The 17,807-nt window shown below is 37.8% G+C and overlaps 4 protein-coding genes across 4 annotated transcripts; 1 reads left to right on the top strand and 3 right to left on the bottom strand.

The window, feature by feature from the left end:
- Positions 1–127: 127 nt before the first annotated feature.
- Positions 128–2,591, bottom strand: pth1a (parathyroid hormone 1a). Its single transcript, XM_007558616.2, has 2 exons — positions 975–2,591; positions 128–854 (listed from the first exon to the last, which is right to left on the bottom strand). Exons 1-2 carry the CDS (start codon positions 1,055–1,057, stop codon positions 611–613), a joined length of 327 nt encoding a protein of 108 aa, XP_007558678.1. The 5' UTR covers positions 1,058–2,591; the 3' UTR covers positions 128–610.
- A 7,484-nt stretch (positions 2,592–10,075) lies between these two features.
- LOC103142473 (THO complex subunit 2-like) lies at positions 10,076–14,080 on the top strand. Its single transcript, XM_007558553.2, has 3 exons — positions 10,076–10,167; positions 11,124–12,424; positions 13,582–14,080. Exons 2-3 carry the CDS (start codon positions 11,126–11,128, stop codon positions 13,726–13,728), a joined length of 1,446 nt encoding a protein of 481 aa, XP_007558615.1. The 5' UTR covers positions 10,076–10,167; positions 11,124–11,125; the 3' UTR covers positions 13,729–14,080.
- A 55-nt stretch (positions 14,081–14,135) lies between these two features.
- LOC103142471 (phosphatidylinositol N-acetylglucosaminyltransferase subunit Y) lies at positions 14,136–14,637 on the bottom strand. Its single transcript, XM_007558552.2, has one exon. The coding sequence runs from the start codon at positions 14,615–14,617 to the stop codon at positions 14,405–14,407; it is 213 nt and encodes a 70-aa protein (XP_007558614.1). The 5' UTR covers positions 14,618–14,637; the 3' UTR covers positions 14,136–14,404.
- Positions 14,638–14,705: 68 nt separating this feature from the next.
- pyurf (PIGY upstream open reading frame) lies at positions 14,706–16,110 on the bottom strand. The gene is made up of 2 exons (XM_007558551.2): positions 15,820–16,110; positions 14,706–14,856 (listed from the first exon to the last, which is right to left on the bottom strand). The coding sequence occupies exons 1-2, from the start codon at positions 16,020–16,022 to the stop codon at positions 14,715–14,717; spliced, it is 345 nt and encodes a 114-aa protein (XP_007558613.1). The 5' UTR covers positions 16,023–16,110; the 3' UTR covers positions 14,706–14,714.
- Positions 16,111–17,807: the final 1,697 nt, after the last annotated feature.

Raw genomic sequence — 17,807 nt, 5'->3', positions numbered from 1 at the left:
TTAACAAACAAAGCACGATTTTTTTTGTATTTATTTTACCTCTCCCATATCACTATAGACTCGTATTTTAAACACAACATTGTGCTTTACAATGGCATTGTTATAGTATATAAAAGTACAAAAATCATTTTAGTTTTTTAAGTACAGCTTATCAGGCTACAGAGGGCTAACTATGTTTAAGCCCAATCAGATGGCATATCAAACATTTAGTAGGCAACATGCACAAAAACAACAGACTACACATTTAACCTTAGTAAACCCAACATTTGGGCTTTGTCTGAGCAAAATATTCCCCAAAAAAAAAAGAAAAAAAAAACATAATTGGTCCAGTTCAGACTAACTCCTTCATGTTTGTTTTATAAAACAAGTCGTTCAATAAAAGTGCAGCTATAACGGAAGATCTGCCTAACAGAGGCACTGTCTCATAAATAAAAAATAAAGTAAAAATAAATAAAGTTGAATAAATAAGCACAAAAAAAAGATAAAAAACCCCTAATAAAACAAGATATAAACTCAAAAACAGAATATAACTGTTAAAATCTAAGATGTTGGAAATGTGATGTGAATGCAAACAAAATAAAAAAAAGATATGGAAGAAGAAAAAAAATCATCACTGCTTTGATTTGAGGAGGTTTTCCAGAAAGTCCAAAGCTTCCTTTATCTCCTCTGGTGTCAGCTCGGCCAACTCATCAGGATGTAATCTTCTCTTCCAGCCCTCCGTGTCTGCACTGCTGGCCCGGCCCGCAGCATTGTGGATGTCCTGGATCCTGGTTTGCAGCCACTCGCGGCGCTCCTGCACCTGCTGGTGGTGTCTCAGGTTGTGCATGAGCTGCACTTCGCTCACTGTCCTTTTACTGCAGAATCATCAGAATAGCAGCATTAACATTCCAGTAATAGTCTGTCACTGCGCAAAAAAATGTTTTATACTATTTTTAATCATGTGGGTCAAAATTCGAACTAACCGGCGCAATTACCTGAGAGGACGCCCTTGGCAGTAAATGGAAAGGTGCACAGCACAAAAGAAGACAATGAGAATTTTAACGTCCACGTTTTGCATGTTGACCTTTACAACCTGTTGAAACAAATAAGACTTTTTTCAAAATCATGCTTTCCACTACATTTTGCTTAATTGAGAACACTTAAAGGCAAGCTCCCTCTTGAATAAGTGAACAAATTAGAATTAGCTTCCATTGTATATCATATACTGAAATACAAAGCATTATTATTCTTAGATACAAAAGAGTAACCCTGCTGAATTTGATGCATTTGGCCTCCACTTGATTCGGGGCTGACAGGTCGGAATGAACATACCTGTGGTGGAGTTGCCTCCTTCTCCTCGGTGTGATGAAAGATAAAATATGGTGCTATGGTCTCTTAAGCGAGCCAGTCTGGTTTGGTGGTTAGCTCCTATTAGTTATGATAAGCACTGGACTCCACAGGCTCCTTTTATAGCCCCGGTGTCCAGTTGTTGATGAGCTGCTTTCATTATTGCTGTTGATGTCATACCTCCAGCTTTTGGAGGGGGGCAGGACACAAACGACAACACCTCCTCTTCTCTGCTGTCATATGGCATCAAGTGAATGGCTTTGAACCTGAATGCTTTCAAACATTGGTGACTGGGGAAAAAAAAAACAAAAAAAAAAAACATGTCCAAACAGAGAATCTGAGAATTTTACAGGAAGCTTTATGTTAAGCTACTATAAAGTTTCTTAAAAGCCCAGAAAACCACGATAAATGTTAATTACTCTAACAAAAGCAGCCATAGAATGATTGGAGGTTTATTTTGTTTGAGTTTTGGACTAAACTTTTCCACCTATCCTAAAATGTGTGTTTAGAACTTCTTCCCACATTTTTCCTCCCTTGGATTTTTTCCCCCTCCACCTCTGAGAACTCCCCATACCAATTGGTCCACATGTGATGTGACCTTTTTTGTCCCACTCCAAGCATGCCTAACAACAATAGAGGCAACATTCGGATGGATTTATGACTCTCATTGACTATTAGAGAGTCTCCCCGGTTACATAGACACTAAACTCAAGAATTAACATTGTTTTAATGAGTTTGCCTCTCAAAAAAGAGAGCTTTTATACCAACTTGACGTCAGAGGAAACGTCTTGAATCCAAGGTTAAGAGGGAGTTTGGGAGACGTGTTGTCGGTCGACGCTGCTGTCGTCATTGTCGTAGGCATGACTGATGGGCTTGTGTACATGAGTGTCATTCAGGGCCGCTGAACATCAGGTATTCATAGGTTAACATTGATTTATACATTTTACCTTATTGCAACAGTTGCTGAAAAGGTTAGAGGAATGTCTCAAATTCCAGTTGGGATACGTTGCAGTGCAGATGTGATATGTCCCAGTCGAAAGCTGCTGCGAGAAAGTGAGCTTAAGCATACAGGCAGTCATAAATTCTGTCTTCGGCGACCAAAAGTATCTGCAACAGATATGTTCCCTAAAAAACTTCAGTCTGAACATCAGTCAATCAGTCAGTCTGGGGTTACATGAAGAGCCAGAGAACTTCGAAAGCTCAGAGACACCGACGGCTCTGAAGTTATTAAGAATGCTTGAACGAATACACCTTGAAAAACCGATTGATTGATTGTTTTCTTTACTTTTTTTTTTTTTTTTTAGCTTATGTGGATTAATCCCACAAAAATATACATTATGTCTTTCAGATGTTCAGTGGATACATTTACCTCACAATGTGTCTTTTAATCTTCAAACCATCAACACCCCTCCTTATAAAACTGGAATGATCATTAATCTAGCAAACATCCCCATTCCTCACTTCGTCTCTGTCATATGATCATCTGGGTTAAGGCCATGCGTACCTCTTCAGCTTTCAGGCAGGTTTCCCCCTCAAAGGTCACTGATCTGCAGCAGCAAATAGCTCGCACTGAAAAGAAGCCCCAAGCTTCTTATTTTGGTCGCATACATTACATATTACATAACCATGATGGTTTGAGTTTTCTAAATATAGCAGGAGCAGGGTATGGCTATGTTTATGTTCTGCGAGCTTTGAAATCTGAGGTGATTCCTAACCAAAAAGGGTGGAAAAACGTCAATTAGACATTCCCTCTTGTGGTTCTAAAGCGTTTGGTCTGATTACAGCGACTACTAGGAAAGTAAAAGTCTTGCTCTAAAATACCAAACCAGTGTTTTTTCAGAAGCCTCAGAGTGAGTTCTGCAAACACTCTTGCATTCCTGCCATCCAAACATATTGGCATTTATCATCCAGTAGTCAAGCGTTCACATAATTGCTTTGACTGGACAGCAGATAAAATTGTTTACATACCAGGGTGGCACGGTTTGTGGTGATCGGCACAACCCCTAAAAGCCTCCTCCTGCTTTTCTGTGATACTATTACTGACAACACGGGTCACAGCTTGTTGAGAGCTCATCTGCGAAAGACATTAACCTCTAGCCTTTGCTTACGTCCTGCAGCTTGTCGTTCTTATTACCTCATGCTCCCTCAATGTGCAGGGGGTTCACCTGCGGCAAGCAACAGCAGCGAGATGGATGGGATGTCTTAAGAAGACAGTAATCCCATATTGACATCCAAAGAAGTCCCACCAGCCTCATCCCGCCTGGTGACAAGTGACAAGCATGAATTAACAAGGAGACATAATGTGAGATGACTGAAACTGTAGTGCAAAGTGGGGCTGTCAACGTGGTGATTCCCTGCGCATATGCTGGGAAGCACCCGGACGTCCCGACATCCACAGCTGCTCCAGTTCAGGTACACCAGCAGGGAAAAGCCTCTCAGCAAGACTCAAGAATAGTTGGTGGGCAGAGAAGTATGGAAGTGCTATTTTCAGGTTACGCGTTGACTTTTTGAAAATATTTGGCCCCATGTTTGGGATGAGTAACTTCAGCGGTTCATTCTAAATCAGAAGGAAGGAAGTATGAGAACGAGAACAGAAATGGAGATATCTTCAAAGTCTCCTGCAAAAGTATATACGTGTACTTAGTGCCACTTTTTACATTTTATCTCACTAAGTAGTCATCTTTTCTGCATAATAAAGATCTATAATAACCCTTACTCATTTGTCTATCAACAAAAAATTGTTTTGCAATATATGTTGCCATATATTGCTGAGTTTAACTGCTCAGCTCTAATTATAACCAATAACTTCAAAAGTTTCTTTTGAGAATTTCTGTGATAGATCAACAGAAGGTGTTTCATACATGTGATACATGGTTTTACTGTTTTTTTTTTTTTTTAGATAATCAGAAATTTTACAAAGAAAAATCTGAAAACCTTTTTTGCAATACAGGAGTAAGTATTTTGTGTTGCATCTCCACCAACTGTTACAACAATGTCCTTACATTTTTTTTATATGCCTGGACAGAACACAAAGGCATGTTCATCTGATGTAAAAAAACACAATTTAATGAGAGTAACCCCCATGTCTCTCCCACTCAGCTCCATCAGACTAGCGACAGCAGCAATTCGCAAACACCTGGTGGAAGTGGGTATCCACTGAGCTCATTATATGAGCTACTTCTCAGTGCAACGCTGGTAAAAAGCTTACTAAAGGCTTAACTGAGAAACGTTGTGAAGGCAGAGTGACAGAGAGAGCAGGAGCTTCATAAAGAGATGGAGGTCCAATTTTAAGGTGTTAAATTATTTAATTTCTTTTAAATGACGTCTTACGTAGCGATTGCATAGAAAGTCATGGCCTTTACTTGTTACACTCTCCTGTTGTCAGTGTACTCAGTCGTTTTCGATATTTGTTCTGCTTAGGACATTGATACTAGCAGTTGACAGCTATCACAGTAAAGGTTCCTCCAACAATTCTGCAATGACAAATGATGGTTGTGTTCAGACATGAGCAGAGCTGTTGAGAAGAAAATCTGCAGACATGTTCAGAGAAAACAGAAAATAATTGCTGCTGCCCAAAGCTCTGCACAGTCTCACCTAAAAACACATCTTTGATTATGTTCTTAATGCAGAGGTGCCAGAGTCTAGCCCCTAAAGAGCCACTATCCTGCCACTTTTATCCTGTTCTTATACATCTAAATGAAATTGCTGAATCCCCCTCATCAGTCATTCAGCTCTAGAGAAGTCTAACAAAGCCTTTATTTTATCTGTTGGAAAAGGGAACGCATCTAAAAGTTGCAGGAAAGTAGCTCTCATGGACTTAATGTGAGCACTTTAATGCAATCACATCTGCTTACTAGTCTGAAAATCTTCTCAAAATGTTACTATAATTTAAAGTTGACACTGAGAACCTTTGAAAATGTACATGGGGACATTTTTTTAAACTGCAGAGCCTTTTTCTGAAAAAAAAAAAAAAAAAAAAAAAAAGCGATAATATATAAATTTACTGTCACCAGTCACCACTACACTGCACTGCTGCAGATATATTTCTTTTTTTTTTAAATAACATAACTGGTGTGGCTATAGGCAGTTTAAAGAACTAAAATAAAAAATAAATTAAATTTGCAGAAAGATGAGAAAATTGCACTGGAAATTTGGGTGGGTAGGTGCATGGATGGAATGATAGATATTTGTCTGTATAGATAGATATTTTGATATCTGTATATATTTTCTTATTTCTTGACTTCTCATCAATAAAAGAAATAAGACCTTTGGATTGCTCTGTTACTTTATTTGATACAGAAAATTCAACTTCAATTAAAAAAAGAAAAGTCCTTAGCACTTTTGTTAAAAATGTATTTTTTCATACAAATGAATAACTTGAATCATTTAAATACACTGTTTTTTTTGTGTTTTTTTTTGTTTTTTTTACATTTTACTATAATGGATTACAGTGACACTTTTGTAGCTGGTTGTTGACATTAATTATACTGTAAGCAGAGGAGTAACAGTGACTGATGTGATGACGTTCACATGCAGTTCATCAACCCTGTCTGACCCTTCTTCCCGTAACTGCAGACTCCCCCCCCAAGGCAATACAATATAATTTTACTGCTACTAGCCAGGCACCACCACACCACACTGCTAGAGTCATATTTCTTTTTTAAACAACAGAACTGGTGCTACTGCAGGCAGTATTTAAATAAAAAATAAAAAAAAGAAGATTTGCAGTAAGATGACAACATTGCATTTGAAAGAAAGTTTAACAGGAAACTAACGGGCTGTTAAACACACACACTGCATTCAGTTCTCTGTCTAAAACCGATAGCTCAAACCAATAAAAGTCAGAAAAGTCATAGTTTGGTATTTGACGAAAATGTATTTGACAGTGAATACTGCAACCTACATAAAATAAATAAATAAATAAATAAATAAATAAATAAATAAATAATCAATCCTAGGAACAATCAATTCATGGGAAAAGTTGTGTCAAGGAAATTACTTGTTCGAAAAGTGGCTCAATATATGTGAACCTCATTTTTCAGCTTTCATTTGCAAAGAAAGAAGAGGGTGTTTAAGCACAGTCGATCTGAGAGAATATTTCCAGGTTTGTGCCATTGGCATGGCAACAGAAACCTCCCCACAGGCAAAATTACAAGACCCCAAACATAAATGTGGGAGCATAATGAGCCCATTAAGCTGGAGGATTATAAGATTTTTTTTTTAATCATATTTCCAACAACAAAATTGCACTACTAGAGCTCCAAATGGGCTAATTTTAGATGATCAAGAACCACACAGCTGCTTTCAGTGCAAAGCATTTTAGCAATTATTGTAATGCCTCTTTTCTTCTTTCATCCTATAATTAACTGACAGGGAGAGAAAGGGAAAGAAACCGAGTCATATATCAGTCACACAGTAGCCAACTCAGAGTTATTTGTGGTCAATTGAAGCTTCACTACTGTAAATTTAAATCAAAAATAGACAATATGTTTTTCACTGCAGTTTGGCTTGACATTATGAAAATCCACGGATGATGAATAGTGATGTTGGGTCAGACATTTTCATTAAATTTAAGCATTAAATCTAACAGGAATCGATCAGAAAATAGTAGCTTGGTTTGGCAGTATTTGCAGTTTCTACATTGTAAAAGCCTCCAAGTATTTATGATTGGTAGCATAATGTTCCCGTCATGTTTCACTGTGAGTTTGACATTCGTTTGTTGGACTGGTGTCTTAGCGCAATATCTTTTGGTGTTGTGGCCCAAAAGTTTGAGTGTAGTTAAAAAGACAGTAACAAGCTCTCACAAGGTTATGAGAGATTTTTACTCAAGCCAGGATGTTATTATTATTATTTTTTTTTATGTTTTTGGAATTAAAATATTTCTCTCTTTCAACTACCAACAAATATAGGAGGATGTAAAGAACACAACCAACACTAAGAAGAAATCCTTACAGCTCCTACAGAGTTGCTGTCAGCTTCTTGGAAGCTTTGCAGACCAGTTGTTCTTGTCTTCTTTTCATCAAAGTTGTAGAAATGTTCATGTAAAATCACCATCATCCCATGTTTTATTCGTTGACACCATTTTTGTGTATTTTATTTTTGGTAGGAGGTAATGGGATTCTTGTAAGTTTTGCAACTATTCCACAAACTAAAGCTTTATCCAAAAGACACATTTATGCCAATGCCAGAAAAACCTTGCAAGAACTACTGGACTTTATTTATTAAGGTTCTTCAGTTTCACACTAATTGATGTCAGGCATGAAAAGAACAACATTTTCATTTATCCATATTTTGGAACGAAGCTGGTAATGTTAATTAAAGGATAGTTGAGATTGTTCAACAAAATTTGGTTGATTAAGTGAAACATAATCTGTTCATTTTTTGTCATCCTAGGATTAAACTAAATAATAATAAAAAAAAAATACCCAAAGTATTTCACCCATGGAGAAAACGTCGAACTTCTTCAGGTGAATTCCCAGTCAAGACAGGTAAGTCCGCAGAGTCGACCTTCCTGCTGCATAAATGCAGCAGAAAGAGAAGAAAGGGGCCTGAGGATGGTGCAAATCTGCAAGTCATAATGTGCAATTCAACACCTCAGGCAAGAGACAAACGAGTTTATACAAAAACTGACATCAATCTAATGCATCTATTCGGTCTCTCTTTGCACATCAGCGAGGCTGAATATGTCTGAGAGCTTGCAACAACCCAGACATTTAAATATGTCCTGTTTTCAGTTTTTGATAGACTCAACAAATGTGGCATTTTCTCACCTTTCTGTATCCTTTTATGCCTATGTAAAAAAAAAAAAAAGTGTCAGTGTCTTGGAGTTCAATAAAATGATATCACAACAAATTTAAAAAGTCAAGTAATTTGATTTCATCATGTTTTGAGAGTCTGCTTCTCTCTATCTGAAGCCAACTGTTCTCAGCTGAGGAGGAGTTCAGGTGTCTTGTTCACAAATGATGGTAGAAAGGAGAAGAAGATGGATCGACAGATTGAAGTCTTGTGACTGTAACGCTCACTCTTTTCCAGATTGTTGTGGTGGAGAAAGAACAAAAAAGCTTTCAGTTTCCTGCTCCGTCTGTGTTCTGACCATAGGGTTAGGGTCAGGTTCTTTTGGAGGTGTAGAACATGACCGAAAGAGTGAGATAGTTTTCTTTCCTTGATCTGTTTCCCTAGCAACCCAGTCTCAGAAAAAGTCAGAAGATAAGTGATGGATGAAAAAATCCAGGTCTCGTAGCATGCTGCTTTAAAATTGATTGTAAATGTTGGTTTTGAAAATGCAGTGTTTACTGAGATGGTACTTGTTATAAAAGTTATAAAATAATTGGGTTAGATGAGAGAAAAAAAACATTTACATGGGTGCACGTGCAACCGCTAATGTCAAATCCCGGTCGAAGCTCGCATAGTTTGTATTTTGTCTCTGCATGCCTAGGTTCTCTCTGGGCACTCCAGTTTCTTTGCACAGTTCAAAACCATGCACGTAACACTGTAATTAATCACTCTAAATTGCTGTGCAGAGTGTGATCTTCAGAGTGTATGCATTCTTGTTTATCCTGCGTATCTTTGTGTTACAGAGTTTTGGACTGGTGACAGGTCCAGGGAGACTCTTTGTCTCGCCCATAGACAGCTGGGCGAGACCCCTCCACTGTAAATGTGCAATAGGTAGGTTATACTAAATGAAAGGATGTAACTTAGTAATTTAAAGTGAAATTTCATTATTCACATCCATGGCCTTAGACAGAACAACAAAAAGAAGCTTTTAAAAATTCTCTAGGTAAAGATTTTGAACTGAAAAGCAAGTTTTCTACGAAGATCGACTTTTTGGATGAGATTAGCAGCCTATTGGTTTACAAACCAATCAGTGGGCTTGAACAATATCACTAAAAACAGGCCGCTGTGTTGTCTAAAATATGTTTTAGCCCACTTAGGATCACCCCCAGGCGGTCTCTGTCAGAGAAAGTTTCAAGCTTTAACTGACTTGCAGAGAAAGTCTGAGTCACAGCATAGCATTGAGTGTGATCATATAGAGTAGGAGGAGTGGAGGTGGACGGTTTATTTGGATTATTCACGCAATTGATCAGAAATAATGTACGAACGCAAAAAGCAAATTACAAATTCTTGTTTTTTATGCTAAGACTCTTTTGTTAGCAGATTCCTTAAGATTTCAGAATAAGTCAGAATATTACTGAAAAGTCAATTTATTTCAGGAACTATATCTCTATAGTTCCTGGTATTTTCCAAACTTTGTTTCTCTTTATCATTATGATTTTATGTTTTTTTCAGTAACAAAAACATAACATAAAATTAGAATATTACATCAAACCTATATATAAAAAAAATTATAGTACAAAAAAATATGGTTTTAATGAAAAGTATGTTTAAGGGTTATTTTAATGAGGCGGCTTTAATGTGAAAAGTGAGCCTCATCAAAAAGCATTTATTGAATATGACTGTGTGTGTACATATTAGTGAATTTCTTTAAATGCGTTTGATTCCGAAGCCTGTTCTTGTAAACTGAAAATGCACATAGTAAGCGCCCATGGCGACAGTGGTCCAAACTATTTTTACATAATTGAAAAGATTAGCCTCCTTCAGGTGGAAATTAAACATTGATTAAAGACTTACACTCATGAGTAAAACTTCTTTTTAACAGAACTCAAATTAAATTTTCTCAAATATTAGTTAAATAAAACTTATTGCTAAATTTAGATTTAAAAAGTGAAAATGCAAATAGTTAGACACCAGCTTTACGTGGTGTACTTGAAAGCACCACGAGCAGAGGCGGCGGCCTCTTTGAGGTGAAATCGCTGACTGGGCCACTGAAACTTCTCTTCGAAGGTAGTTATAATATCAAAAAGCGTTTCATATCGTTTTTACCTAAATTTCAACCCGTATGAAGCATATAATTAGGCAAAAATAAGCACTGAGTGGTAAGAGAGAGAGAGAGAGAGAAAGAGAGAGAGAGAGAGAGAGGTCCTATTGGTGAAGGTCCTAATGGCCTTCACCATTAGGACCTATTGAGGTCCTAAAGACACCGAGTCTTGTTGGCTTCATCCGGTGAGTTTGCTAAATCCTTTTTATCTCATGCTACTACCAGCAGTTTTCTCGTAAGTAAAGTAAAATATACAGGAGACAGTTGAATTACCAGCTTGGAAAAACAAAAAATAGGGAGCTAAATGTATAAGAAACTAGATGTGTAAAAAAGTATTCCTTTTTTTTTTTTTTACAATTTTGTTTGTGATTGGTAATTCTCTGGACCGCGGCAATTTTAAGTTGTTACTTTTTAATGTAACAACTTACATTAAACTTACGCAGTTAGCTTATTACAATAGTTCCGTCCGTCTTAGGAGTATTTCTATGTGGTACATTTTTTGAGATGTTGCAATGTTGAATATTTCTCATTGACGTGCTTACGAAGCACTAGCTTCTGTATCAGGCTAAGCTAATATCCTAAATACGGGATATTCTAATAAACATAAAGTCTACAATGATAATTTTCTGAGCAGTTACTGTTTAACAAGTTGCCGGAATGAAGTGTCTGGTTTTTAAAGATTAGTGTGGAACATTTCCCGGATGTTCTGTTCACTCGATTTCAGCTTTGTATTTGTAACATGTTTCACCTTTGCGCATGCATTGTGTCTTCAAATCTTTTCAGTTGTAAAAAATGGGATATAACAAATCTTTTGAAAGCTTTCAAAAAAACACTCAAAGTTTGGTAACCTCTCAGGATAAAGTTATACATGCGTTTATCTAGAATAATGTGTTTGTCTTTTTTCTGTCTTTTTGTCCAAGAGTCATGAGTGACTGTGAGGCTGCAGACTTCTTCAAAGGACTTTGGCCTTCACCATTGAAAAGTAAACCAAAGAAAGACTACAAGAAGAACAAGAAAACTGCAAAACATAAAACGCGCAGTCCCACAAAGATAAAGGAGAGTGTCCAGAAGGAAAAGAAAAACTCCAAATTCAAAGAAGCCATAATGGCAAAGAAGGAAAAGAAAAAAGAAAAGAAGAAGGAAAAAGATAGGGACAAGAAGAAAGGGAAGGAAAAAAAGAAAAACAAATTAGCATTGAATCTTGATCTGAAACTCTTCGAGGGTGGTAAAAAGCTTGCCAATTGCCAAAACGAGACGCTAAACTCTTTATCTGGAAAATCTGTGAAAGAAACCAAGAAAAAGAAGATGGTGGCGTTTGGGTTGCCCCCCTACATACGCGTCAAGCGTCCAATCTTCACCTCTTCGTCACCAAAAGAAATGGAAGCCGCGAGAAAAGGCGAGAGCTGCTCCCAGGTGATGGGAAAAAGCCAGATTAAACCACATGACAATGACTTTCAGTACAACAGTGATGATATAAACAGCCAGGACCTGTTCATCACCCAGAAGACGTTCAGAGCGAGAAGCCCGGAAACTTCCGGCAGCGAATCCAGTGACGGAATTATTTCTGCATCCCCTCAGCAAGACAAGAACCGGCACTCTGCTGTGGGAGAGAGAAAACAATGTAATGAAACATCAGATAAAGGACAGGACGGAGCAATACATCTGTGTGTGCGGGAAACAAAAACAGACCGGGAGGAAGACATCGATCCGCTTCGTAAACACTCGAGCCAAGCTGGAGAGAAAGCAGCGTCTCAACATGAGAAGCACAATCCTTTCTTGGATGATCCGATGATTGTAAACCCAACCCCGGACGGTGTGCTGATCAAACGATGCTGCTCAGATCGTCTGGACATTGGTGAGCCGCCCCCGTGTCCCGCTTTAGCAAACACTTCAACTCAGACAGAAAACTTCTTCACCGCCGAGCTCTCCTCCTACCTCCGCTTCTGCCAGAAAAACAGAGCCACTTCGGAATCTCAGAACATGAAACCTTTGGATCTTAGCTTGCCACAGAGAGCGAGGGGAGAGCAAGGGAAGACACGTGAGGTCTACAGAAAACACAAAGCAAAAAAAAGTCCTGAGCAGAATGCAGCAGCGGCTAAGAAGGAACCCTCATGTGAAAACACTCCGAGCCCTCAGTCAGAAGCTGAAACCAAGTCGGTCAACACCACTACCTCCAGTGAGGACGACCACCACTGCCACGCTGGGAAGAAAGATGTGAGCCAGGTGACACCACTCAGACTCAGGCATTTACAATCATATCTTTGAAAATAAGCAAATAATAAAAAAAAAAAAAAATGCTGATTTGTGCAAACCAATTCACTAGTTGGCTGTAAAAACAAAATTCTCTATACTTTAGGTGAAATTTTAGTTGATCTTATATGACACTACCAATGTGCACAAAATAATTGATTTGTGTGCTACCTACTGATGCTAATTGGCGTACAGTTTTGGTGAGCAATTTAAACAGACTCTTATTAGGAGCCTTGAATATAACTTGGGGCTTTTCATAATTTATTTGAAAATTTATTTTCATTTATTTTCCTGCATTGAATAATTACACGACTTTTACTTTAAAAACAAGCACAAAGTTCATGAGCTTGAATTTATTTATTTATTTTATTAAGCCAGATAAGGTCACATTTTACATACAGGGTCAAATATATCAAATTAACAACCTTTCGCTATAATTCTGGGCTCAGTGTTTGATTGGTGGAGTCAATTGAAACCAGCTTTGATCTGAGTTTGGGGATCATTGCACTCTTGGGACACCCATTCGAAGGGAAGCGGAAGAAACATCCATGGAGCATCAATGTTGCTTTCTGCACCAATACCACTAACAGCATTGTGTGTGAGTGATGAGGTCGAAAAGGTTCACATTGGCTGCTCCAAACAAACTTTTCGTCGTAGTTTCAAGGTAGATGGTAGAAACCTTGATCACAAACACTCGTCAAATTCAAATTGGATTTAGTAAGTTAACATTGTTCTTCTGGAAATGTTTTTCAATGACATTCTAGTTCATCAAGACGCACCTTTAGATAAATATATTGCTACCTTTTGTTTTTGAGTTTTTATGTAGGTAAGGAGCTTTAATTGTTTTACTAAACTAGCAAAAAATACCTCATTCACAATCAAACTTGAGAGATATTTCAATAATTTTTAATTACTACATACATTTTAAATGCACAATTTATAGAATTTGTTTCCCCTTTAAGGATGTGAGGAAATCAGTCATTTCTGTCCTCATCTAGACCTGGAAAATACTTTCCACACTTTCCATACTGTTTTTCGCGGTTAGACATCTTACTATTATGTTTACACAAAAACAGAGTCAGTGATGGTGTTGTGCCACTGCTGATCTTTTTCTTTTTCTCGGATTTCAGGTCGGAGTGGTTCAGCTGAGACTCAACAAGCCCTTCTTCTTCAAGACAAAGGGAGAGGGGCACTCGCCTCGTCCGTATTCGCCGCTGATGAAACTCGCTCAGGGAAGAGATGTTGAATCCAAGAAGTGCCATTCAGGAAGAAAATGAAAAGTTTGAGCTCATCTCATTTTTGTAGCAAGAGGGCTTAGACCATCTGGATTTCTCTCAGCATGCTTGTGACATGAGCTTAAGAGCCATTGTTGTCAGTAATAATTTAGCAGGTACTATTGTTTTAACTTACACCAAGTGGTTAAAAATCAGTTGCCTTTTGCAGTTCCAACCATAAACTTTGTATGAATTTCTAGTTCATTCTGTCAATGTTACATTTTCTACAGTTATTTTGTTACAAGCTTTGAAGTTTAAGAAATTCTCCAACGCCAATTTTTATATTTGACAAACTGTAGTTCGTGAATTTGTTATGTAAGAAAATTGCCTTTTATCTATTAAAGTTAATTTATTGAAAAGATAGTGCGGTTCACTTCCTTTCACTATAAAAACAGGCTACAAATTTCTCAAGAGGATTCAGCACAGATTTATTTGTTTAATCTCTATAGAAACAGAAGCTTTAGGTTGTATACACAGGCGTTTGACATTTACACTGAGACTAGTGTCGGGGTACAGAAAAAAAAATCCAGAATATCTCCATCTTGGCAGATCTCTAAGAGCTCTGCATTGTTGTTTGAAAAATACGTATCAAGCATGAACTCAAGGAGCTGAAAAATCCCAAGTTACGTCAGAAAATATATACATTTTTCTGGATGAGAAAACATTTAACATTCTAAGTCTAGTTGTGCCTGAAGAGCTTGATCCCCATCCAGCTCCAAAGGTGGAAGAAGACATAGACTGGGATGGTGACCGGCAGCAGCAGGCTGTAGAAACACAGACTGTTGCTGCTGGTGCAGCCCTGAGGGAAGTTCTCATCCACAGCGGCAGAGAAGAACAAACCACAAAGAGACACAATGGGAACCAGTCCCACCATCATGGACAGGGAGAACATTCTGGCAGTTCAACAATAACCCACCACTGGATTCAAATCACTAAGTCAGTCAGAGGATAGATGTATGTTAGTTAGAGTTCGGTCCAACAAAGATATTCTACTCTGCAGGTGTCTTTGGAGTTTGAGTGTCTTTCTGTATCAGCCTGGCCTCCTGCGGGATCATGTTTGGAATGCCGTCAACGATGGGATAAGCGATGCCGAGCTCCTCGTTGATCAGCTCATTGGTGTTGGCGTCGTACCTGGAGATAGAGAAGACGTGTTATTCTGCCATGACCACCTGCTACTATACACAAACGAGAAGGTTTTTATGAATGCATTCTACAATAATACTTTGATTTTATTTCCTTATCAATTTGCTTATTTTCTGGTGTAAAAAAAATACTACAGAATGACTTAAGAAAACATCATATAACTTGTATGCTTGCAAACTTATACAGTGAGACATGGGATTCAGCGCTTTGCCATTTTATACTGTAGCAGTCTGGGTTCAGATTACAAAAAGGCAAATTCTAAGGTCTTCTTTTTTGTTTTGTTTTTTAGCTTGAAAGCTAATTGGTAAGAAGCCAGATGAGCTATAGCATCCTTGAGTTTTCATAAACTAAATACACAAATCACCATTACTGCCTACTGGAAAATGTGCAAATAAAAATTATACTAGTCACCTTTCTAAGTAGTTTAAGTTTTCAGGTTGAACCCTATTCAAGATTATGAAAAAAAAAGGCTTTACCGTGGCTCTTTTTTGAGTTATAAATTTAGTACAGGTTAATTAATTAAAAACCTGGATTTTCTATAAACTGTCTTTAATGTAGAATACATTTTTGACATGTCTAAGTATTGCAATTTTGTGCCGTTGTAGGTAGGTAGGTAGCATTAGTAGGTAGCGCACCTGTGCGAAAAAGAAAGGAATTGACAAAAGGTTGTTTATTTTATGGTTGTTTTTTGAGAGCAGATTATAGAGTACCTCTGACTGAGGTGGTTTCGGGATAAAATTCGTTTATCTATAGTCAAATTCAGGTGAGCGTTTTATTTTGGGAACTAAGATTATAGTTTGTGCAGGGCCGTTAAAAGCAGCGGAATAGCCCTTTAATCAAGTCGGATGCCGACGTCACCGTCGTCCTGTTAAATCAGTCTCACTGTTTCAATCTCAAATGTACCTTTCTGCCCCCGACACCCTTCAAAGAGAAACCCAGTCACCTGTTTACCTCAGTGGCTTCTTGGACAGCGGACAGACCAGTACTTCCAGCAGGGAGGAGTCGAAAGGAAGCTGCACCTCGTCCTTCACCTCGGCGAAGCTCCTCACCGACACACGGCAGGTTGTCAGCGTCTGTATGGACGAAGCGCGATTCACATGACGGTGAACACGACCTGTTTCTGTCACCAACCTGCTCAGAACATTCTTCAACATGACCAAAACACTACGCTGAGCAGGCTTCTCTCCAGCAAGTAGCGTTGGTTTCAGTGTAACTGGAATACAAGTCCGACTAGCAACATATAAACGGCTCTGTGAGGTTCCGCTGAAAGACTGTTCTAATTAAAACACAATAACTGTGACTAAATAACTATTGGTGTTTACTTGTATGTGTGCAATTTAATTTACAATGTTACAAACGACTACACAGTTAGTTATGTTAGACTTTATTTTTAATATTGGTCGTTTTTACATTTTACCACATGATGGCAGTGTTTCTCTTACATTTTACCTATTTGAACCCATTTTCTCTGTTAAACAACTGTCTAGAGTTGGGCCGTGATTATTTTAAAAGCATTTGAATTACACAAATGACATTTAATGACAGTTCCCTTTTTATTAATAGATGCAATTTCTTATGAAATAGCTGCAACAAACAAATCATAATTACATTTTTGTTTTATTATAATGAAAAAATACACGGGTCACATCTGTTGTTTGGAAGAAACTATTGTAGAACAAAGTTTGTGGACTTTCACAACAGCTGACATTTGTATTCTAGTTTTATTGAAGCCCCACAGACCTTGTGAAATGATTTCCCAGCAGGTAAAATCTATATAGTATTAAATATTGTCAGTAACTCTGCTGCCAGTAGCAACAGCAGCAGAATGCCTTTTCCAAGCCATACGACTGAAGATATTGCTCTGAGACTTTCCTGGAAGGGCTCCAACTTGTTTTAAAACCGCTTCCAGCTGTAATATATCCTGCCACTCGTTACATGACAGGCCTGCTAATACACTCTCTTTTTTTTTCTTTTTTCCGTCACCATGGGATGTCTTGAAAATGCTGTTGAAGAGCTGTACACTTTTACTCTATCTTTTTATTGGGTGGGGACCTGTTTACTTATGAGATATCCTTTCTCTCTGACAGATCTGTGGAACACTGCGGTACAGATAACACCAAACGCATTCAATATGACTCCTGGTATAAATAAGTCAGAATTTCCCTTTTCAATAAACAAAACAGTAAAGAAAAAAAAAACTGTAAAGAAAATTCTGAAAGCAATATTTCCTATGTGGACCATGAGTCTGCTAAATACATAAAATCAATCATACAATACTTCACTTTTTTTTATTTTAGCTACTGAAGCTACATAAATCTTTAAAGTTTCTAATATTCAACAAGGGATTTTACAGTTGGATGAAGAAATTTAATATAAAAACATAAAACATTTTTTTAAAACATCAATGAATTTGTTGAAGATTTCAGAAGCAAGGCAAATTGGATAATAAATTATGGGCGTGTCTCTACCAGATTGGCACATCCAAAGACTCAAACCCTTGTCCATTGTTCTTTGTAAAATCACTAGAGCTCAGTCAGACTGAGTAGCATGACACTATCACCACCACGTTTCAAAGTTTGGTGGTAAATTCAGTGTATTCAGTGTGTGTTAGTTTTATGTCACATGGCCTTTTGCATACTGACCATGCAAACGACCATTGCATGGTCTTGCATGAGCATTGCATAGTCATTGTTTGGCCTCTTGTTTGCAGGAGGCCAGACAGTTCTGTTTTGCTCTCGTCTCACTAGAACAACTTCCTCGATATCTTTGCCTTATCGTCTTGATGGCTTGCAGGATTGCTTATGGTTTTCCTTCAACAATGTCTTTGCTCTTGTTGCTCTTCCTTTAAGTCTGGATTTTGTGTAGAGGATGATCGGTAGCCATCCTTCAGAAGGCAATTGGTTGCAGTATGCATGTCATGCTTTTCTTGTAAAATCAGG

The sequence above is a fragment of the Poecilia formosa genome, unplaced genomic scaffold, assembly GCF_000485575.1.
Source record: "Poecilia formosa unplaced genomic scaffold, Poecilia_formosa-5.1.2 Scaffold97, whole genome shotgun sequence".
Taxonomy (NCBI): domain Eukaryota; kingdom Metazoa; phylum Chordata; class Actinopteri; order Cyprinodontiformes; family Poeciliidae; genus Poecilia; species Poecilia formosa.
This window is presented reverse-complemented; position numbering and strand designations above follow the sequence as displayed.